Source organism: Dermacentor albipictus, chromosome 4 (genome assembly GCF_038994185.2).
Source record: "Dermacentor albipictus isolate Rhodes 1998 colony chromosome 4, USDA_Dalb.pri_finalv2, whole genome shotgun sequence".
NCBI lineage: Eukaryota > Metazoa > Arthropoda > Arachnida > Ixodida > Ixodidae > Dermacentor > Dermacentor albipictus.
This window is the reverse complement of record NC_091824.1, coordinates 167216526-167240817: the sequence shown is the minus strand read 5'-3', so window position 1 is coordinate 167240817 and position 24292 is coordinate 167216526. Positions and strand designations below refer to the sequence as shown.

At 44.9% G+C, this 24292-nt stretch overlaps 1 protein-coding gene across 1 annotated transcript; it reads left to right on the top strand.

The window, feature by feature from the left end:
* Positions 1-6872: 6872 nt before the first annotated feature.
* Positions 6873-24240, top strand: LOC135910037 (ipis-1-like). Its single transcript, XM_070537782.1, has 8 exons — positions 6873-6996; positions 7904-8105; positions 13123-13673; positions 17035-17158; positions 17361-19345; positions 20144-20247; positions 22219-22309; positions 24086-24240. The coding sequence occupies exons 2-5, from the start codon at positions 7911-7913 to the stop codon at positions 17766-17768; spliced, it is 1278 nt and encodes a 425-aa protein (XP_070393883.1). The 5' UTR covers positions 6873-6996; positions 7904-7910; the 3' UTR covers positions 17769-19345; positions 20144-20247; positions 22219-22309; positions 24086-24240.
* Positions 24241-24292: the final 52 nt, after the last annotated feature.

Below are 24292 nucleotides of genomic sequence, written 5' to 3'. Positions count from 1 at the left end.
CAGGCATTAAGAACTCCCTATACGTAGGCCGATGCCGAAGATATTGAAATACCGGGCCCACCCGCGGCGGAGGTGAAGCAGGCATTAAAAGCTCCCCATACGTAGGCCGATCCCGAAGATATTGAAATACCGGGCCCACCCACGGCGGAGGTGAAGCAGGCATTAAAAGCTCCCCATACGTAGGCCGAGGCCGATGACATAAAAGGCAGCCTTGAAGCAACTAAGGAACAAGTTCAGGACCTTGGTAGAGCAGTTTCAGAACATAAGGATGAACTTGAGACTCTTCAGAAAGTATTCAGGGATTTGCAGGTTAAGAATATTGACCTAGAGAACAGAGGTCGGAGACAAAACCTTTTGTTTTACGGAGTGGATGACAACAGGGCGGAAACGTGGGACCAATCAGAGGAGTTGATTAAAAAGATTGTTGGCGACAAGCTGGGAATTGAAGTTACATCACTACAAAGAGCACATCGGATTGGTGTATACCGAGAACAAAAAAAGAGGCCGATTATAGCAAACCTCTCTTCGTATAAAGAAAAACAAGAAATTTTGTCCAATGCAAGAAAATTTAAGGGGTCAGAGATCAGAGTTGATCAGGACTATGCGCCGGCTACTTGGGAAGTACGGAAGCGATTATGGGAATACGGTAAGGCGCACAAAGGCGAGAAAACAAAAGTTAAACTGAATTTTGATAGGCTTACTCTTGGTGAAAAAACTTACGTATGGGATAACGAAAAGAAGGTAGTCGCCCCACTTAAAAGAAAGAAATGATGCTTGCCTGAAAAAAAAAAATAACACGGCACAACCTGGTCGCCGTTTTAATAAACTGTAGAAGTGTAATGAATAAGGCGGAAGAATTGGCAGGACTAATTGAGACGGTGAGAGCTGACGTAGTTATTGGCACGGAATCATGGTTGAACCGTGATATCGGCGATAGTGAAATCTTTCCCAGCGAATTTGTCGCGTATCGTAGAGATAGGTCGAGCCATGGGGGCGGTGTATTTTTACTTGTGCGAAGTTCCCTGAAATCTGCCGCCTTAGACATCCCGTGTGATGTCGAATCTGTTTGGTGCACAGTAACCCTAGATGATAATTCTTCGTTTGCCGTAGGTGCATTTTACCGACCACCGAACTCTGATTACAATACACTTCAATCGCTGAATGAAATTATCTCGGAAGTTTCAAGCAGACCATTCATTCTTGCCGGTGATTTTAACCTGCCAGACTTAGAATGGCGTGATGGAATATGTGTAAGCAGCACTGGGTGCCGTGTAAACATAGAAATGAAAAATATTATTGACAATTTTGGTCTTATTCAATTTGTTACTTGCCCAACTCGAAATAGTAACGTTCTAGACCTCGTATTCTCGAATAACCCCAGTTTGGTGAATAATGTCAGTGTTATTCCAGGTATCAGTGACCACATGGCCGTTGTTGCAGACATTAAAAAAGAGAGCAGAAGAACCTTAAGTTGTGCAACTAGAAAGGTTTTTCTATTCAGCAAGGGTGACTACTCAAGCATAGCTCAAAAACTAGAAGATTATCTGCCCGTGTTTGAGTGCCTTGCTGAAACCGATGGTGTAAACGATTTATGGCTTAAGTTTAGGGATAAGGTGTTAGCCCTTGTGGATAAGCACATACCTGCGATGCAAGCAGGCAAGATTAATAAATGCAAGAAGCCATGGATGACGTCAGGTATTTTGAGAGAAATCAGGAGAAGGCGACGAGTTTTCCGTAAGTTAAAGAAAACTGGAAGCAGTGAGCACGCGAAAGAATTACAAGCATTAACGGAGCAATATAAAGCAAGTGTCGAAAAAGCAAAAGTGAGATATTTTGAAGGGCTCAATAATAAAATGAAAACTAATCCCAAGTCGTTCTGGCATTATATCAAGGAGTGCGGATCTGATAATGTTGGAGTCAGCGAACTGAATTTTAACGATACGGTTATAGTCGATGAGGAAGCTAAAGCCACATGTTTAAATACGTATTTCCAATCCGTGTTTTTGCCTAAGCATGACGCTCCTTCCCAACGGCACCCAAGCACGTTTCCACTGATGCCGCCGGTGGAACTGAGTGTTCGTGGTATCCGCTCTCTTCTTGAAAGCCAAGACGAATCCAAAGCAGTTGGTCCTGATGGTATCTCTCCTCGTGTACTGAAGCGATGTGCTGCGCCCATTTCGCTTTACCTTTACATAATTTACACTAAGTCCCTTTCAACAGGCACTTTACCCGATGATTGGAAAATTTCCCATGTTGTTCCGGTTCATAAGGGTGGCTCAAAAAAGGATGTAACAAATTACCGGCCCATTTCATTAACATCGATATCATGTAAACTCTTTGAACATATCCTATTTAAGCACATATTGACCCATCTTACAGATAATAATGTTCTGATAAATGAGCAGCACGGTTTTCGCAAAGGATTTTCTTGTACCACGCAACTTATAGAGTTCTTTCATGAGTTGGCTTCCAACGTTGACGAGGGTGGGCAAACAGATTGTGTCTTTTTAGATTTTCGAAAGGCCTTCGACACCGTGTCGCACTCCCTTCTCCTCGTCAAACTGCAGATTCTAAATTTTGACCAGAATGTACTAACTTGGATAACCAATTACTTGTTCGACAGGCGTCAATGCGTGCTTTTAAATGGGAGGTGTTCATCCTATGTTGGTGTAACGTCAGGCGTGCCACAAGGCTCCGTCCTTGGGCCGCTTTTATTCCTCATTTTTGTTAATGATATTTCTGTGGGTATTTCATCGCGCATGCGTTTATTTGCCGACGATTGTGTTTTATATCGGCAGATTAGGGACGCAAGTGATGGCGTTTCTTTGCAGGAGGATTTGGATCGTATTACAAGGTGATGCCAGAAGTGGCAAATGTCGTTGAACCCGAAAAAGTGTGTGCACATGCGTGTTTCCAAAAAAAAAGAAACCAATTGAGACATCTTACAGCCTGAATATGTATGTCATTGCTACTGAACCGACATGCAAATATCTTGGTGTTGTTTTATCGCATGATTGCTCATGGAATGCTAATATTGATTATGTTGTTGGTAAAGCAGCAAGGGCTCTTAACTTTATCCAACGGAACCTAAGATGGGCACCCCAGAATTTAAAGAACACAGCCTACCTCACCTGTATTAGACCGATTTTAGAGTACGCATGCCCTGTATGGGACCCGATGCAGGCCAGGTCTATAGATAAACTTGAAAAAAATTCAGAATAGAGCTGCGCGGTTTGTTTTAGGGCGGTACAAGCGGACAGATAGCTGTACCGCTATGAAAACGGAATTGGGTTGGGAATCGCTTTCTTTACGCAGAAAAAAACTGCGGTTGAAGTTTTTCTTTTGTATTTTTCATGGTAACACTGGAATTGCTTATAATAACTACTTGTATCAACCCAATTACATATCCAGTAGAAATGATCACCGACACAAAGTGAAAGAGTACCGTGCTAGAACAACTATGTATTACAATTCCTTCTTTGTGATGACCATCAGAGATTGGAACCGGCTGCAAGAGACGCAAGTGTGCTGTATAGATGAAGAAGTGTTCTATTTAAGTCTGTAACCCCCCCCCCCCCCCTGCTGTAACGCCTTACTGGCAAAAGCGGGGCACTCACTGAATAAAGAATAAAGAATAAAGATATTGAAATACCGGGCCCACCCGCAGCGTAGGTGAAGCAGGCATTAAAAGCTCCCCATACGTAGGCCGATCCCGAAGATATTGCAATACCGGGCCCACCCGCGGCGGAGGTGAAGCAGGCCTTAAGAACTCCCTATAGGTAGGCCGACCTCGAAGATATTGCAATACCAGGCCCACCCGCGGCGGAGGTGAAGCAGGCATTAAGAACTCCCTATACGTAGGCCGATGCCGAAGATATTGAAATACCGGGCCCACCCGCGACGGAGGTGAAGCAGGCATTAAAAGCTCCCCATACGTAGGCCGATGCCGAAGATATTGAAATACCGGGCCCACCCGCGGCGGAGGTGAAGCAGGCCTTAAGAACTCCCTATAGGTAGGCCGACCCTGAAGATATTGATATACCGGGCCCACCCGCGGCGGAGGTGAAGCAGGCATTAAGAACTCCCTATACGTAGGCCGATGCCGAAGATATTGAAATACCGGGCCCACCCGCGGCGTAGGTGAAGCAGGCATTAAAAGCTCCCCATACGTAGGCCGATCCCGAAGTTATTGCAATACCGGGCCCACCCGCGGCGGAGGTAAAGCAGGCCTTAAGAACTCCCTATAGGTAGGCCGACCTCGAAGATATTGCAATACCGGGCCCACCCGCGGCGTAGGTGAAGCAGGCGTATAAGAACTCCCCATACGTAGGCCGATGCCGAAGATATTGAAATACCGGGCCCACCCGCGGCGGAGGTGAAGCAGGCATTAAAAGCTCCCCATACGTAGGCCGATCCCGAAGATATTGAAATACCGGGCCCACCCGCGGCGGAGGTGAAGCAGGCATTAAAAGCTCCCCATACGTAGGCCGATGCCGAAGGTATTGCAATACCGGGCCCACCCGCGGCGGAGGTGAAGCAGGCCTTAAGAACTCCCTATAGGTAGGCCGACCTCGAAGATATTGCAATACCGGGCCCACCCGCGGCGGAGGTGAAGCAGGCCTTAAGAACTCCCTATAGGTAGGCCGACCTCGAAGATATTGCAATACCGGGCCCACCCGCTGCGGAGGTGAAGCAGGCATTAAAAGCTCCCCATACGTAGGCCGATCCCGAAGATATTGCAATACCGGGCCCACCCGCGGCGTAGGTGAAGCAGGCATTAAAAGCTCCCCATACGTAGGCCGATCCCGAAGTTATTGCAATACCGGGCCCACCCGCGGCGGAGGTGAAGCAGGCCTTAAGAACTCCCTATAGGTAGGCCGACCTCGAAGATATTGCAATACCGGGCCCACCCGCGGCGTAGGTGAAGCAGGCGTATAAGAACTCCCCATACGTAGGCCGATCCCGAAGATATTGCAATACCGGGCCCACCCGCGGCGGAGGTGAAGCAGGCATTAAAAGCTCCCCATACGTAGGCCGATCCCGAAGATATTGCAATACCGGGCCCACCCGCGGCGGAGGTGAAGCAGGCATTAAGAACTCCCCATAGGTAGGCCGATCGCGAAAATTCCGAAGGGCGCGTTACAGGTTCCCGAGTCCACTGGGGTATGTGCCATTGTTCTTGACCCTTTTTGCGCTATCGCCAGGATCGGCCCACATGATGATTTTTTTCTCAGTGGTGGCCGAAAAATACTGCGGAAGTTACACAAACACTGCTTTCGCTGTAAAAGCAGCAAAATGTTGACAGCCTAGTAGATTGATTTGTCGACGCTTTAGGAATGTGTATGAGGAGTGGTGCGTTGGGCGGAAAGAGGGGGGGGGGGGTATGCCACTCACTCACGGGTGGGGGGGGGACGTCGACCGGGGACGTCGGCGGGGGGGGGGGAGGGGGGGGGGGAGGGGCCGGTGAAGTCGACCGACAGCTTGCACTGGCGGTCTGGGCAGAGAAGGCCAAGCAGGCACAGGGCCATACTTGAGCCCGATCAGGAACGCGCATTTTCTTTAATATCATCATCGTCGTCGTCGTCGTCATCATAATCATTATTATCATCATCAGATCCTTCTTCTTTCTATTCTTCTGTCAGCGAAGAGAAGGAGGCGCGGGAATTTTTCCATCATCATTAAATTGGTTTTTTTCCCTTCCGCTACTCGACTTCACACCAATATTGCAGGCAGAGTAATTGGCGATGATTCTAACAAATAATAAACATGGTGCGCAAGGGAGAAAACAGTGAGGACGGGACAGGACAAGCATTTGTCCGTGTCCGTCCAGTCGTCACTGCTTTCTATCTTGCGCTCCGAGTTTGTTAGCTGTGGAATACCAACTAGCTAGTTCTCAAGTGTTGTGCAATCCTAGCAATATACAAAAGAAAAGAAATCCCTGCGTCTATTTCTTCAGCAGTTATCATGGCTGACACCCTATCCATTTGTTCCACTTTGTCATTTCTAAATTAATCTAATGTTCTCCAAAATTATATTAGTTCACCAACACTCGGCGCCTCGTCCATTTGGGGGGAGTATTAAATCAGCCAGCGGACGCACTTGCGGTGACATCCCTTAAAGGGAAGTGCCTCCAGTCTTGAGCGTTCTATACTATACCTTCGGTGTACACTACTGCTGCTACGTTTCAGAAAACCTTCTGTTCATGAGGGCCACGCCATGCGAATCCGTCTTATGCAACGCAGATTGTTTTTGAACCTTAGCTGTTCGTGACTCACCAGATGGTGTTCCACAAAAAAAAACAAAAAAAAACTGTGAGTGGCATGTACCAGACTGCATTGCTGCATACTACAGCTTAATGTTTATTCACACTGGTCCAGTGTGACTCCTTCCCCTAAATGTTATTATTGCAGTGAACCTGAAAGCATGTAACAATTGAAAGGGAACGTCATCTGGAAACTCCCTTTCGCCAGCTTCGGCTGGGCCTTACGCTTTCCCTGCTACTCTCCCTATAGTGCGTCTGCATTATAGGTTACTGCAACAAGAACGTATGTTTAATTTCTAAATAATACAATAATGTTGCCACGCTATTTTCCTATAAATTTTCTCATCATAAATAACTCTATGAATAGCATCTCTTTAACAAATTTCTTAATGTTCAGATAACAGTTCAGACAATTAGGCAACGTTATTATTATTATTATTATTATTATTATTATTATTATTATTATTATTATTATTATTATTATTATTATTATTATTATTATTATTCATTAAAGTACTATAAATATCCTCTTAATATCTCACTTTTATATCTACAAAACGTATTTCTAATTCTTTCTACCACGCCCCGATTCATGGCCTAACCCCTGTAGTGGGTTGCCACGCAGGATCAACCCACCAGTCAAATGACCCTGCGACCAGGCACTGAAGCAGAAGAAGATTGCGCACCAAGTCTTCATCGTAGCACTGATCTTCAACGTGAAATAGACAGCCAAGGTAAAGCTATTTTTTCTCGTTACCAAAATCAACGCTTTGCTAGGATTTGTTCGCCTCGTCACACGTTGTTTACAGTGTTCCACGTAGTACAATGGCACAGATGTCGGCCATCTTCGCGATACCTTAAACGCTGTGTTCTCCCAACCATGCATCATCGCATTTAGGGGAGTTTGCAGTGAGGTCGCAGCAGGTTCAGCAGGATATCGCGAAGTAGCACCACGCTTAATCTGTCACGCATATATTGTCGAAAAACAAAACTCATTTGGACTACGCCGCACCCATGGTTCGTTGCAAAACCTCGATCACAGTCACTGCGAACTGTGCACCGGGATGTTCGCATCGCCAAATATGATTTTGTCGAGCACTGATTCTGTGTGTATTATTAAGACTCAATCGAAGGAGCGCAGTGTCCAAAAAGGGCTTCTGTCGTCAATTTTTATGATTAGCCATTGCATGGCGCTTAGTGTACTACTACATCTTTTTCATGTTCGAAGCAATTTCTATATTAGCTATATTTATGACTGGCTTTCAGCTTATTGCTGCGGGTTTACTTTCACACGTGTTTGTTCAATTTTATGGGTCGTCCTATTATAGGCGGGTGCGTACTGTTCCTCTCAGATTGTATAAGCGTGAACACGTTAAAGGAATAAAGGCCGCTCTTTGACTAACATCCGTTGCCAATTATCTTTTGAATCGCCTATTTTTTAACCAACAATTAGCTAACTGGTCCCACTCATTACGTAAATCTAGTCTATGACATGGCTAGTAAGTGCTTGGCAAATTATAGTGGGCAGCGTCACCCATCCTTCTTTCCCTTTTTTTTCTGTAATATCAACACTCTGTTATCGTGAAAAGCTATGTGACGCCATACGCGGCATAAATGTTCACCGATACTGTTTTGCCGCAGTGCGGCAATGGAAGCTGCGTTGGGGCAGTTGCTGTTCGCTTTCTCCGTGAACCTGTACAAGCAGCTTCTCAACGAGGACAGCAAGGCCAACGGTAACAACCTGCTGTGTTCGCCACTCACCATCGCGGCAACGCTGGGAATGACGCTCGCCGGAGCCCGCAACGACACCGCCAAACAGATCCGAGATCTGTTCGTCACAGGCGTACGTTTTGACTCCATCCGCGTGCTACTGACCGAATAAGAAGCGGTATTGTGCTAGCAACATTGCCTGCTCAAGCGTAGATTGGGACAGGAGGTTGCTGGTGTCTGCGGTGCTTTAGTATAGTTGACTATGCAGCAGTGGTTGGTGTATATTGGTATAGGATGAAGGAAAGGAGAGGTACGAGAGAAGAGGCGATAGGAGAGCCCGTATGTTGGAGGAGCACCTCTCCTCTAACGCATGCGCTGTGCCTTGTACGTGCAGTGGCCGTATACGCTGTAATGTAGCTGCGGCACCGGATAGGACGCAGGATGTCTCGCGTAGACGCCGGGCAGCCGCTCAACACGCAGCGCCTGCGTTCGGCGCCCGTCGTTACAGAGGCAGAGAGCAAAGAAGCAGTCTGCTGTACGAGGAGAAGGAGGCTCAGCTGGAGGCATGCCTGAAAAATGATGGCGAGGAGTAAGTTTGCCAAGACAAAGAAATTGATGTTGTGAGAATGAGCACCTCCAAAAAAATTTTTTTTGTTCTTTATCATGCAGTTAACTTTTTAGGAGTTTTAGCAATTGACCGGCAATTCCCAAAGCTTCTAGCTTAATAAAAAGTACGTTATGATTAATCGTATCAAGAGTCCAAATATACCCAACCAAAGAAGTTACCCGTATCAATCGAGTGACGAATGTGGTCGGTTGGGGATATTAAAGCTAAGTTAGTAGAGCTGCCAGCGCGAGAACCAAATTGAGATTTCAACAAATTAAATTTTTTAAAGTAAAAATTTAGGCGCTTACAAAATAAGTTCTCAACAATTTTACTAATCGGCGAGAGAATAGAAATAGGACGATAGTTAAGCACCTCCGTTTTGTCACCTTTCTTATATACAGGAATAATCGTAGCCCTCTTAAGCGAACTGGGAAAATTACCACATTTACTAATAATATTTATTATAATACAAAGTATATCAGGAATAAGTGGTGCAAAAGGTTTTAGATGAAGTACAGAAATATTATCTAAGCCAGGGCTAGAATTCTTCATAGCTAGTACCATGGAGCATAACTCATCTGCAGTTACGGGAAAGAGAAAAAAAAAAGAACAATTGCAGTGATAAATGGAATAAGTAGCGGTCATATGATAGCTGCTGTATATGTTAAAGAAGTAGTCACTGAACCTATTTGCTATGCTAGAAAAATCAGTAAGAGTTTTATTGTTGTAATTTATTTTGTCAACAGTATTACTATACCCAGGTAAATTCATGAACTCAATAAGAAGTTGCCATTGTTTTTTGGGGATTGTTCTTGTGTTTTTCAGTTTCATTTTCGTAGTACTGTCGTTTACACTTCTTTAGCAAGTTATTCAAGATGTTGCAATAATTTTATAACGTGCCGATAAGCGTACATTAAAAGGTTTCTCTTTAGTCTTTTTGTATAGGTTTTCTTTTTTTCTCATACTAATCCGTAAACCTTTTGATACCCACGAATTACCGGGAAACCTAAAATGTTTCCTACATCAGGCAGTAGTTGTGTTAGCGCGAACGGGTTCTAGAAAGATGTAACAAAAATTTTCAAGAAGTTGATCGGGATCACGCATGGAATCAATTACAGACCAATCGGTATTCGTTATAGTGTTAACAAAACTATCTCGGTCAAAACTGGAGGAAAAATAGCAAGGCTCGGACTGAGGTATTTCGGCCTGAAAGGAGACTGTGCTCTGTGATCTGAGTATCTATGACACCAGAATTTGGAGTTGGCGCGATGTTAGAGCATGATGAAGAAGCGTGTTGGTATCATGAGTAGAACACCTAGTAGGAGAGGTAACTAATGATTCCAGTCCGGAACCAGCAAAATAGTCTCTATAAGCTGTTACACTTCCGTTATCGACGTCAAGTAAGTTAATGTTAATATCACCGACAAATAGGACTTGCTTATTTTCATGAGAAATGTTTTGCAAAACCATGGAGCGTTCACCCAGAAAATCAGAGATAGATGAAGAAGGGGAGCGATAGATACAACCAAGAAAAAAGCTGTTACGATTATGGGAATTAAAATGTGAGTCAGTTTCAATCCATACCGATTCACAGTGATTTACATTAAGAAAAAGATCAAGCCTACGTTTATACTTTATATGAGGTGAAACAAATATAGTGGAACCACCGTACCGATCCGAAATACGATGAAAGTATTCTGCTTGGTATGGACAAATACCGTATAAATTGCTATCCACATTATCAAGCCATGTTTCCGAAACGCAAATAAATAAAAACGAGTGACTAAGTGAGTCAGTAAATGCAGAAATGGTATCAATATTTCTTGCGCGAACTTCGCGCATTGATATGAAGAATAGAGATATTAGAAGATGAAAGCAATGGTTTAACTTCGGCTGGTGTTAGCAAAGACATGATGAAAAGTATTCGAGGATGAGTGTGCAATCAGTCCGCGGGACAGGAAATGTAGCAATAAGCTACGCCTGCGCAAATATCTGAAAATCAGCCTTCGAGTTTATTCGGAAGACCCTGTCATGGGTTGATTTACGGGCTTTAATCTGGCAGTTTTCAATCCATAAAAACTGTGATATGTTCTCTTTCTTTAGTGCAGGAGCCATGCTGAATAAGCATTTGTTGTCGACTGTGAGGTGTTCATTAATGTAAATGGGGCTATCTGTACTACCAGAAAAGCCAATCTGGGAGCATGGCAGAACAGCTTTGCGACCCTTGCGAAGAAATTAATTCTTCTTGTCACGTGAACACAAGCGCACAATGATGTTCCTGTCCGACATCTTGCTGGCCACACGATGAAATATGCCAATATCTCTAGAAGAAATTGGGCACTCAATTGCATCGGCAACCTTCTTCCAAATCGCAGACCATTCCTCTCCCTGTGATAACGGAATGCCTTTAATTTCGTTGTTATTCACCCTGCTGTACTGTTCCATGTCAGCAATTCTCTTCGTTAGCGCTTGATTCTGAGAATTTACCGCTTTGTAAGTGGATACCAGTTTATTAAATGTCGCTTTGAAGGTGCCGTACTGTTCGCTCAGGAAACGCGCGCTTTCAGCTAGAGAAGCAAGGTTGCCGATTCTCTGATCATCAGATCTCTTCCCAATTTTGGCAGCCAGACTGCCGACAAGTGAATCAAGTGTATTGTTTAGCAGTAATTCGAAATGCTCAAACTTTTTAGCGAGTTCGGTGTTAGTGGGCATCGCAGAAGAAAGACTAGACGCCTAGAAGGTTCGAAGGGATGTAAACACAGTTATTCTACGTGTCGTGTCTCTACCCGACGACGTCCGAACGTGTTGGGACGCATCCTGGGTGAAAGTCTGCGTATGCACTTTTCGCGGATCGGGTTCAGCGGTCACGGGTGCTGTGTGGGCCGTCGGGCTAGGCACTGTAGTATAGTATAGACAAGTCCGACTACGAGATAAACATCGGGAGCGAAAAAAAAATGAAGGGCGGACGTGCCACGTGGGAACAATTTGTATGCGCTGTGATCAAGCTCTCGCCTTTAATTCTCTCGATAAACCGAAGAAGACTCCTCGAACTTAGAGCAGCCCAGGCCGTTGGGTCGGACGAAATCTTGAGAACAGTTGAAGCCAAGCACATCAGCTGACAACACCATCTGCCCACGAGGCACGGACACATGCAGCGTGGGGTGCGCGCTCACCAAACTTGGTAGTTTCTTACTTTTCCTCGCCGTTGCATGTGGCAGACGGGGTGCTGGCTACATTCAATGTGCATTTCAATATCACTCCCACCATAACAAGATTTTAATTTTCTAAAGCTTCCGTTTATGCGGACGCTAGCTTGGAATAACCATGCGCTGTTGTTAGCAAACATATGCTCCGACTTGGATAATCTCGGCGCAGATAAATCAACGTGTCGATTATTTAACAGTTCGGGGATGAAAAAAATACACGCAATGCGATCGATACGTTTGTTCAATAAATTGTTAACTGATCATCGAAACATGCGTTTCTTTCTTTCGGCATTAATGTTGCGCAGAATTATGGTCGTAAGCAAGAGATACAAATACTGTATACGGTCACAGTGTCACTATACATGTAGAGTCTGGACTGTCGCGCACCCCCTCTTTGCGTTCCTTTTTTTCCTTGATGAGCACTATTTCAAAGTTGAAAGGCTCGCCTTTATCACCAGTACATGAAACTATACCTACCATTGCTGTGCGTTGTGCGCAAACCTATCGCTACCTTTTAATACCAGGAGCCATAGGCAGCCCGCAGCCACGGGCTTTTTGTCAGCTGTCTTGACAGTGACGCGGTGAGGCGGCTCAGGAGCAGGAGTCACTAACTCATATGTTTTGTTTGTTCAACAGGGTCCCAGTGTACGAACTTCGTTTCGTAGTCTCAGCTACACCATAAGCTGCCAGGCATGTCGCTGCCCTGGCTGGTGGATGAATCTGCCACAATTATTTGCTTCGTAATGCATGTAGTCTTCCGTGTTGGTTATGGCAGCACTATTGCGAGGTCTACTCATACCAGAATGACAAGTAGACCAGAGTGGGTGATGCTCAGTTGTACGTGTAAGCTGGCTGGAAACTTCACTACAAATGATGTTTGATGTTCTGGAATGTCAAGACGAAAATGCGCGCCGTAGCCCAGCGCTACAGCAAGAAAAAGAAAATATCTGTTCTTAGTGCATCGTAGTTCGATTTATTTCTCGTCATTGTGTCCGCCTTAATTCCGCGTGATCTTGCTTTGTAGGTGTAAACCTATTCACTCATCTCCTTAATATATATATATATATATATATATATATATCGAGTTGCCTGCACTGCATTGGTGAAGAGGGGATTAGGGAGAAAAAAGGAGAGAGCAACAGGTGAGAGATAGTTCCCTCGCACATTAGCAGACGCAGTGCATTTATAAACGTCTTTTCAGCTTCGTTCATTTTAGACAAGTGATTAGAGTACGCATATCTTCCTGGGTTGATGATGGATCAGGCCGAGTTCCGAAGATCTACAGATTTCAATAGCTGTCAGCTTGCAACCGGGAAGGTTTCCGATGCATTTCCCAGGAATCTTCCGGGAGCCTTCCGAGCGCACGTTTCGGTACCCCGGATGGCGATCACGCCATCCACGACGCGTTCGCCTCGCTTATCAGGAGTCTCAGCCATGTCTTCGACAACGATGGAACAGAAGGTCCTGCTGAAATGAGTCTTCGTTTTGCCAACCGGCTGTACGCGGGCCTCGACGTACGACTGTCCCCCGAGTTCGTGGCGCTTGTCAACTCGTCGTACAGGGCCTCGGTGGCCAACGTCGACTTCGTCGCCGACCCTGAAGCCGCGCGGCATGCCATCAACGAGTGGGTGTTCCGAGAGACAGCGTCCAAGATTGTGGAGCTTCTACCGCCCGGTTCAGTGGACTCGGCCACATGCGTGGCGCTTGTCAACGCCGTCTACTTCAGAGGCAGCTGGGCGGAGCTGTTCGATCCTGAGCTCACCGCGCTGGAACCCTTTTATGAGACGCCCACGCGCAGCCGCAAGGTGAAGATGATGTACAGGACGGGACGCTTCGCCGTCGGACGCCACGAGGGCCTTGGAATCAGTCTGATCACGATTCCGTACAGGTATGGTAGAATTCAGAGCCATGCCTCAAGGGCACGAGATCAACGCCCGATTCCTCTGGAGTTGGTGGCAGCGCTTGGTTATTATTTATTTATTTATTTCGCATATATGTCAATCCCTCATGGGATTATTACATGAAGAGCAACTACATATGGTAGTATTTGCGAACAAAGAATATAAATACATTATATAATCGTAAGTGTGTTATTGCAAAGGTTTTGGTTTCGCTTAACAAGAGAATTAAGTACTTCATCACAAATGCAATATTTGGGTGCAATATACTGTAACTGAAGAAGAATCTGAGAAAAGAAGAAACCAAACAAGAAAAAGAAAAAAAAACCTGAGAACACAGGGGATATAAAAGGACAGGATGCAGTCATGCGTGTAAATGCATCATACAAAAAGAACACTCTTAGATTAAAGTGTTCGGCTATGAAGATCGGTAACAAACCTGAGTATGTAAATCATAGCTGTAAGGCAAGGAGACGTTTTTCCACTGAATTAGCAAATGTATCTAATGAGGAGCTGTTACTAATGGATTCACTCAGTTTATTCCACTCTCTTATCGCTTAAAGTTCGATGAGTTCTTAAAGCAGTCGGTATGAAAAGAATGCTCATTGAGTGTGTGTTTTTATGCCGCGTTGGCCGTGTTTCATTTCTGGAGATGTATCTAGAGGTATCAATATTAAGCTTGTTGTGTAAGAGCTGGTACATAAGTTTAGAACGGGCTAGTACAGCTCGGTTTTGTACTGTTAGGATTCCGGCTTTGTTAAGTAGTTCGGTGGGCGAGTCTGTGGATTTATGCTTATTGTATATATACCGTAGAGCTTCCCTTTGTACATCTTCTAGTTTTTTAATAAGTTGTTTAGTCTATGGGAACCAGAGAACATTTGCGTATTCAAGGACTGACCTGACGAAAGGTTTGTAAGCCAGAAGTTTTGTATAGGGTGGTGGTAGTCAGAGGTTTCTTCCGAGAAAGAAAAGGCGCTTCATTGCAGTCGCTGTAACGTTATTTATATGGGAGTTCCGTCTGAGGTCATGTGTTAACGTTAATCCGAGGTACTTGTGTTCATGAACTCGTATTAGTGGAACGTCGTTAACGGTATACATAAAGCTCGAGTTACTTTTTTTTTCTGGTGATTGAAAGAACAGCAGATGTCTAAGTATTGATGGTCATCTGCCAGTGGGCACACCATTTAGGCACAGCTTTCAAGTCGTTGTTTAATGTTATGTGGTCATCACGTGAGTTAAGATTTCGATAAAGAATGCAGTCGTCTGCAAATAGCCTAACGTTTCCTTTGATTTTTGCGGGCAGGTCATTACAAAAAATTAGAAATAAAAGGGGAGCCAGAACGCTTCTTTGGGGGACTCCCGATGTTACCCGGGCTGTCTGGGAAATCTGTCGGTTCACTTCCACAAACTGGGTACGGTTAGTAAGATAGTCTCAAATCCAGTCAATTATGGGGCCTGTACCTAATGTAATTTCAAGTTTCCTTAGAGTTTTTTGTGTGATACCTGAACAAATGCCTTCGAGAAATCGAGTAGGGTGAGGTCTGTTTGTGTTGGTCGATATTAAATTATATGTCGTGGGTTAGTTCCAGTAGTTGAGTGATTGTAGAAAGGCCTCTGCGAAAGCCATGTTGATATGGTGATATGATACTCTCCTTTTCTAAGAAAACGGTTATATGTTTTAGTATGATGTGTTCTAGAAGTTTTCACATGGTACTCGTAAGCGAAATCGGCCGAAAGTTGGACGGGTCGTCTTTGCAGTCTGATTTATGTATTGGGACAACTTTTGCAGATTTCCAGTCCTGTGGGAGAACAGATGATGATAATTATTTGTTAAATATTATACAGAGGTACTCCGTCATCCATTCTGCGTATCGTTTCAAGAAAGCGTTGGGTATTTTATCCGGGCCTGGCCCTTTTTTTTGTGTGTGTGTGTCCAGGTTTAGGAGAAGGTTCAGTACTCCGGCCTCTGTGACGGTGAGGGAGCTTAGTGTGCTGTTAATGGTAATGTCAATTTGAGGTAGTTTCCCATCGTCAGTTATGTACATAGATACGGTGTCAATCAGTCGACCGCGGTCAGTAACTTCCAAGGAGCGAATGGTGTACATCTGCCACCTTTCTCCATCTCTTGCGAGACAATGACCTTTATGAGAAGAAACAGACATTAGCAAGGCGCAATAAAAAAAAAGCGAAGGAACGGTATACGGTACACTGTACGCTGGATAGTCCATACCCCATGCTTTGCTCTAAATCACTTCATTCCTGCTGACGAGCATTTTCAACTGTGACCTTCCATACGAGATGTTTCGGTTACTTACTGTGTCATGTCAGAGTCAAAGTGTGCGTCAGACTCGGCAGTCGAAACAGCTTGGCGACACTAGAAAGCTGAGGCCAACCTCGAGGACTTGATCACTTGATAGATCCCACTAACGAAACCTCGAATAGCCAAAACGTTCAATAACTTGAGCGATCCACTTGGCCAGCTTCTACTTGGAAAGTTGTACGCGAATGCGCCAACTGTTCCGAAAACCGCGGGTCTGTGTGCTTCATGAGAGAAATAGCTCCTTGTCCCGAGAGCCACGAGGCATCTGCTTTCATATCACTTTAGATGGTCTTGCATATTTAATTATCAAGTCATAGGCGGGATCTTAACTGAGCCGCTTGGGTTTACTAGAAATCGTTCTATTATTATTCCTATTATTATTGTTAGGTTTTTATTATTTTAGACAATTGTTATTCATAGGCAATTATTATTTCTATGAATTATTCAACTATGAATGGGTTTATTACAAAGCATTCGTTTCGTGTCTCCCCTTCGTCTTTGTATTTTACACTGTAGTAACTATAAATGAATGCCAATTATCCCATTTCACCGTTCTCTTAAACTGTCTAATTTTTTAAGATATTGCTGCAACAAGCTTATAGTAGGCGAACGGTTTTATTAGCAAAAGTGTGCAATAAGTGCAAGGGCGCCATGTGTAAGACTTCTTTTTTCTTGATTTGCTTATGGTGGGCTCGTTAAAACTCTCAACCATGATGTTTCCGCGCGTCAAGAAATCACCCGATCGATCCGTCTTACGACCAGTAGTTCTAAAACGACATCCCAAAAAATTCACTAGCTTCCAGAAGTCCGAGCAGTCATTTTTTCAACGAGTAATCTGATGAATCGGATGGCCTTGATGACCATGTGTTTCCCAAGCTACTCCTGCAAAAACTACGGTTTGCTGGCTTTATCCATCTGTATTTTTCACTCTTAGCTCTGTTGCAGTCAACGGATCATATTTTGTCACCTTTGTGGTATAGAGTCACATCAATATCGCTATTGGCTGAACTAGCCGTCGGCATTTTTCGTAGAAACCAGAACGTTTCCATGGTTGTGCTGCTGCCGGACAAGATAGACGGGCTGGATGACCTCGAACGGCGCATCACGCCCTCGGAACTGGCCGCCATGATCGCCAGCGTGAGCGGCTCCACCAAGGTATACAGGCTCCGCAGGCTAACGCGTCGTGACATTTTATTGTTCGGCCTTGAGGTCGCATCCCAAGTTCCCTTAGCGGTAGCTGTAACGAGGCTGTTGCGGGCCGCCTCTGGAAGGAACACTTGGTTGCGGATGGCCGTTATTGCATGTGGCAACTCTGCCTGAGAGTGCGCATCACTTTGTGCATGGCGATTTCGCGCAGGTCCGCCTGAAGCTGCCTCGCTTCAAGCTGTCGACGACCTCTGACTTGCGCCGCGCCCTGTCTGCGCTGGGCGTCACCGATTTGTTCAGCTCGCGCGCGGACCTCTCGGGCGTCGCCGTGACCGGCGGTGGCAGCAGCCAGGCCACCCGCGGAAACCCGGGCTGCGGCGGCTCAGCTTCTTCGCTCGCCGGCGGCGTCTCGGTGGCTCTGCACCGAGCTGCTCTTGAGGTGACCGAGGAAGGCACCGAGGCTGCGGCAGGCTCAGCTTCGGTCGTCACCCGCCGAGACCTGCGCGCCGTCGAGTTCACGGCCGATCACCCGTTCATGTTCCTAGTGCGAACCCACGGGCCTGGTGCAGCAGTGCTTTTCGTGGGAAACGTGCGCCGTGTGCAAGACGTTGACGCGTGACTGGGACGAATTAAGTGCCCGCACTTAACAACGGACAACCGTTTTTGGCACAAAATTTGTGCAGCTCACTGTTGTCAGTGAGGCCTTAGCTGTGCATCGATACTCTTGTCGATTTGCTTCGCTTATACCAAGCAAACCTTGGAAAGATTCGCAGCAGAGAATGGAAGCGATGATCAAGTGCAAGTATGCGTGGATATATTGTTTTTATAGATTCATCCTTATTTCACACCTCTGTGTACCTCTAATTGCTGTCTATATATTTAAGCTCAAGGTGTTCTAATTTGAAGATAACACGACTTGCCGATTGCGCAATTTTCAACGCGAACACGAGCACGAAGGCAGCCACAGGCAACAGGAACTCGTGGTACGTTTTGTTATTCTAACAAACGCGTATTTCTAAATACCTGCTGTCAAGGTAGACCTTCGCTTCGATATGAGGTCGGAGATGCCAACAGCGATGCAAACGCCACACCTTCGATTAATTCGACGGAAAGCACTTGTCCCACTCCCGCCTTTCTAGCCGATTAGAAACTGTCGTACCGGTTCAGTAGTTGTACGACATCAGTTTTTTGTACGACACCAGTCTGCCTACGTTCCGCAAACTCCGCTAACGCCGGGACAAGCGACGTGTCTGATAAAATGGGGCAGATCAATCGCCAACTCAGATGCCCGATATTTCAGTGGCTGTGTTAGGAGGAATGTAGAATGGGTTTTCCTCGCATTACATTCATCTACAACTTTGTAATTCAGACGCGATCCACAAAGCTGCGCTGTCAGAATGATAGAACTGCACTAGTGAAGCTGTCACCAAACATGTTTAGCGTTGGAACTTCACTGCTATGTTCAGATGCGAAGCTTTGACTGTCGCGGGGCAAATTCACAGTGTAATCCTTGCGAAAATGTTTTTGGAGTTTTCATAGGGGAGAGCCGTTTTCTTTTTTTTTTTTTGTGCATAATCTAAACATGGGTTCCAATGCCAATATGGGCAAATTATACTATATACGAGAAGTTAGAAAGCGAAAATTTTACTAAAAATTTATTGTTTTCTGAATAATTTAATATTCGCAAATTTACGCGAACGTAAACAAGGCCTACACGAGAAAACACTGCCAGAAAGAAAACTGAAAACGGGAGGTATAGATAAGAGCACAGGTACTGATATTTGTTTACATTTAATTTCATCTCAAAGTGATTTCTTGTTCTGATAAACGGAGCGAATATTAAGTACACTATACCACACTTTTCGTATGCTTATATATGTCAATGTATAGAGACGGAACTGCGTAATGAACGTCCCGTGGTCCTATATGAGGGTAGCAGTTGAGTCGTCCCTGCGATAGCTATCGTGAAAGGTTTCATCGACAGTACTCCAATCGTCGGTGTGACTGAACCGCCTTCATCTCTGCATTGTTTCGTTTATGTATTATTTTTCGCGCACTAAACCAAAGACTTGCTTTGAATCAAAGCGACCAGTTGCTTTGCCGACACCAACACGACGGTCAAGAGCGGGCAGTTCACAGGAGAGTTGAGCCATGAATGAGACATTCACTGGAGTCCTCCGGGCCTGCTTAACTGAGGTAACTGTTCTTCACGTGCCAATATACGCAGTGACAGTGGCAATAATCTGCGGAAACAAAATGTACCAGGGAAAGTTAATATTAAAACTGTATTATGGCAAATCTGTATTGCGGAAATCCGCAAGGTGGAAAAAGTTTCATGAAAGCCAAACATTCTCGGAAAGGCGCGGGTTCCAGGTTCGATCCGCGGACCAGAAATTTTTTTTTTCAACTGCGAAGCTTTCGGTCCAAATAACCGATACGTTTTTTTTTTCTTTTTTTAATGAACCATGGCCACCTTAACCAGGCGGCCATGGTTCGCTATATTAGGGCGCAAAATTGTATTTTAAAGGATGTGACAAAAGTGAATACTCTTCGGAAAATGACAGTTTTTAAGTATGCGGCATGAACTGAGTAATTAAGCTGTTAATCAGTGAGCCTTTGGTTTGCCTGATCGCCAATTATCTACAGTCCGACATGCCCGCTTAGTGGATATGGCATGTTACTGCGAGCACGAGGTCATGAGTTATGAATGCGGGCGGAATGCAAGAATTTCAACGTGCTGAAATCAAGAAACTGTTATTTGCAAAAATAAAAAAATAAAAAAAGAACAGGGGGTCAATATTTATCCATACCTAAATGGTGCGACATTAAGAGTCGTCGTGTAGCTTTAGTCGTAAAACTGTAGATGTTATTGAATAGTTTGTCACGCAAAGTTGTCTCTGCCTGTTCATGCAACCCAGCTTCAAAGGCGGGCTAAAACATTATGTAGGATGTGGAACCGCGACTGTTAACAGCTGTGTAATCGTTCCGGCTCAGATGCGGCCTCTCATTGGATACCGCCGTGACCCTGACGGGACAGTTGTCGCCACTGGGCTTGGCGGATACGTCTACTATTTGCTTGCGGAGTCACTGATGATCAAGTGAGTTGGTATGCATGGGCTCGAGGCGCATTCGACAGCGTGTCTCAAAGTAGAAAGCGTATGAAGCATTTTTCAGCACGCCAAGTGAACCTGGGCGGTGTCTCGACGAAGCTGCGCGGGGCCGAATTTCCAAGTGAGAGGTGAAACAGCGTAGGGCGAGCGCGCACATGCACACCCAAAAGTACAAACACAGACAGACAGGAAGCTTGATCAGCTTTTCCTATGTTCACGTGCCATTTAATATATAGGATAAGTCCTTCGAGGGTACAAGTATTGGTAAGCGCTATTGCATTAAGTTGTATCCTTGTTTCCATGACGAAATCCATTTACTTAGAGAATCATAGTAATTCACGTTCAGAACTACTTGGGACGCCGTGGAGGTAGACATCGGACGAGTATTTGTCACCTCAAGTTCTCTTATGTACACTTTAGGTACACGGACTTTTTTTTTCACTGCAGCAGTAATCAGAGTGCAGACGGGGTTAGGTATTGCTCAGCCGCATAAATACCCTAGCTATCAAGTCAGTGCTGCAGTAACTGTATTGATTGATTGATTGATTGATTGATTGATTGATTGATTGATTGATTGATTGATTGATTGATTGATTGATTGATTGATTGATTGTAGAAAAACAACATTGGGCCAGTAGCAGCTCATTTCAACTGGCATGACAGAGATTGAAAGTTAATAAAAATAAGCACGAAAGGAAATAAAAGGTGTGTGCATAATATTTTCGAACAAGAAGCATTTTACTGCAACTACAAAGTTCCTAGCCACTTGAGTGCAGAGTGGTTGTGTATTTCATATTTTCGCACCACAAAATTGCAAAAATAAAAGTTCACCATAGACGCTAGGTGTGGCAGGGAGATTGAAATTTAGGTTGCTTGCATTTATAGTGTTAGTGGTTTGCATTATGAACGATCTTATTGCCAGTGGGTAGCTGTTTATGATGCTATGTATGGCACTTGACACCTTTAATTAAAGCACAAATAGAAATGAGAAGTTCTTGTTTAAATATGATGCTGAATATTAGAGTTTGTTGGCGCAAAGGTCAGATGGGGCCAAAGAGTGCCAAGTTCTTGAAAGAGCAGTCTGCTTCGATTCTATATGCCGCGGAACTATCCACTGATTGCGCAAAACTAGTTTATCCAGTGAAATAGATGAGCTTATAATACAGTAGTGTCATTGCTTATTGGCTGGTGTTATCCCGGTATTTCAGTGTGTGTGTATCAAAACGTGGTCATTTCACTAGGCGTACATGAAAGCGCGGCAATTGCTACGGGGGCGTGAGATGGATGATGCATCAGCAAGCAGTGAACGAGAAGGTGCGATATACCATCTGATTGGTCACGAAGGAAATAATTAAGTCGAGACTTGACAGAGTGTGGCACGACGCATCACTTGTTCACCGCGTGTTCACCTGACAAGGATGAGCTGTCCTTTGTTGTCCTGGCATATCGTCCTTCGCCGGCCTTAAAAAAGATAATTTAATGAGACAACGGGCGTTTTGAGCTCCGGCAACACGTGCTGTTGCAGTGCACGTTGTATTTTTCTCAGGACCTCTAGAAAGAAGCAGCACTGTACTGAAGCCGATGTTTTACAAAGTCTTTTATTTACGCCGCGAAAAGTTTGTTTGATACGCAGCGAAGTGTTTTTTTTTTTTCCCTCTGTTAGCGCTAATCCTACTTGTGAAGCACGTGTCATCGGATGGAAAGTATAGCTTCGGTTTCGGTCTTAAGTCGGCCGAGACGGACGCGGATTCATATGCCTACGACCAGTAAGATTTGAAAACTGACACTAAGCGCATTTTGTAACCGCCACGCTAAATGTCAAGGCGCGGGACAAGCGCTGGACAAGTGCATGAAGTGCTGCAAAGTTACTGAAATATTAGTTAACGCTGACAAACTCTTCATCAAAGATGAAACGTTCACCAAAAATGTGTCCTAGAGTAAAGAATGTCGCCTACGCAGACACGTCGTCCTGGTGCCGAAGGAGCAGATCTACGCGGGCACTTTCCCAAACGGAAGTTGGGCTGGCTGTCTGGGAAAGATCAGCCGCAACGTAAGTATCGCCCCCGAAAGCCGGGCACAAAAGTGGTCCAGTTTCATGACAAAAACGAGTTTTTATTAGTGCAGGTAAATTTTTGACAAAAGTGATTGCATTCCCGCGAGAGAATGCCAGAATTACATTCGGCTACTCAGCATTGTGTAGAACCTATACGCCGTCGCTACGTACATTGATACACATTTAATTTCATTTTTATTCTGACATTTCGAGAAATGCCCACGAGGAGAGGCAAAAGAAGAACAGATGTTTCTTTTGACTGGGCCTACTCTTCGAGCTGCACTTCGGACACGTACAGCCAAGCAGAACACCAAACGCTGCATTTCGGTCGCATTTCGACGGGGGCGAAACCCAAGAACACCCGTGTACCGTGCATTAAGGGCACGTCACAGAACCCCAGGTGGTGAATGTCAATCCGAAATCCCTCACTACACGGCGTGTGTCATAATAATATCGTCGTTTTGGCACGTAGAACTCCGGAACCTAATTTTTCAACTCGAAACAAAACAGTGTGCAATGTACCCATAATATTGGGTACATCATTGTCAGCAAAATAAATAAATAATAAAGCACCCAAAATATTTATTTTTATGTCGATCAGGAAGCACGTACGATGCATGTGTTAGTCATACAGTAATGTGTGTCAAACAACACTTGGTACATTTACATAAAGGCAAACAATCCGTAAAATTCAATACAACGATATAAGCACAAATTTCGCAACAAGCATTTGTACTACCTTTTGATTCATACTCGTATGTCATGAGACAATACACTGTAGTACGCCATCTATTTACCTGTAAACAGATAGCTGCTTTTTTAGCACATGGGCAAATTTTTTTATGGAATTACAATATGTTAGCGATCTCTTTTGCGTATTTAATGATTTCAAGTTATATACAAGCAGTGCTCTAATTTTGGTATTTATTGAACACTGCACATGGATAGTTCCACGACTCGGATAGCCCTACACAGTTTAACCATTCCATATTTAGTATTTAAGCTTGTAATCGTACGTTAACCGCACTTTTATAGGACAACGCGTCGCCGATCTCGTGGCACCTCGTATCTTGTCCCCAAATACTGCTCGTGGCTGCTCGTAATACAGAAAAGTAAATAAAATTCTGCACTGCGAATCAAGTGAGTCATCTAGACCAAGGCATTTTGGATGCCGAGAGTGGTGTTTTAGGTACGTCAACAGCAACTTTTGTTCGAACCAGCTGTTACCACTTCTAAACGTGCGGTGAGTGTGTAAGGCAGAAGTCCCGACGATGAAGATAGAGTATGCGGTAACAACTACAAGCTACTGAAGCCACGACTACGCCGAAAACTATGGCTATAGCGACGACGGAAGTTGAGGCATGTGGTACTTCTAAGCTAATGAAAAGAAGGCGAGTGATCTCGGCTTGTTTTGCCGGTTGAGTACTCTGGTAAAGTGCGAATTATAGCGACGACAGTGATTCGATTCCGATTCCCGCGTCGAACAGTTGTCAAATGTTTTTTCTCTTGTCGCTTCCCGACGATGGCTTGTGGTGTGTCATGAGTAGTAACTGTTCGAGATCACAAAAAACGGTAAGAAGCTGCATTACTGCCAGCATGCCGAAAGAGTCGTTGAATCCTGTTTCATTAACTTGATTCATTCATTAGCAATAATCAGTCACTAATAAAAAAAGACATACAAGAGGTTTTGAAGAGTTGGAAGAAACGCGTGTCGACGTACGTCAATGTAATCACTGATTCTCCGCTACATGCGCCGTGTTTCCTGTGCCGCAGGAGGCCGACCTGGCGATAGGACCTATCCTGCCCACCATCAGCCGGTTCATGGTGGCTCAGCCATTGCCGCAGTACTACTTCATTCATCTCGCTCTGTGCGGTGGAACCAAGCGCCTCTTCAAGACAGACGTGTTCGCCTACGTCACCGCGCTGGATTCACAGGCACGTGTGTTGCGCAACTGCTTCGACTGTGCGCGAAAAACGCCG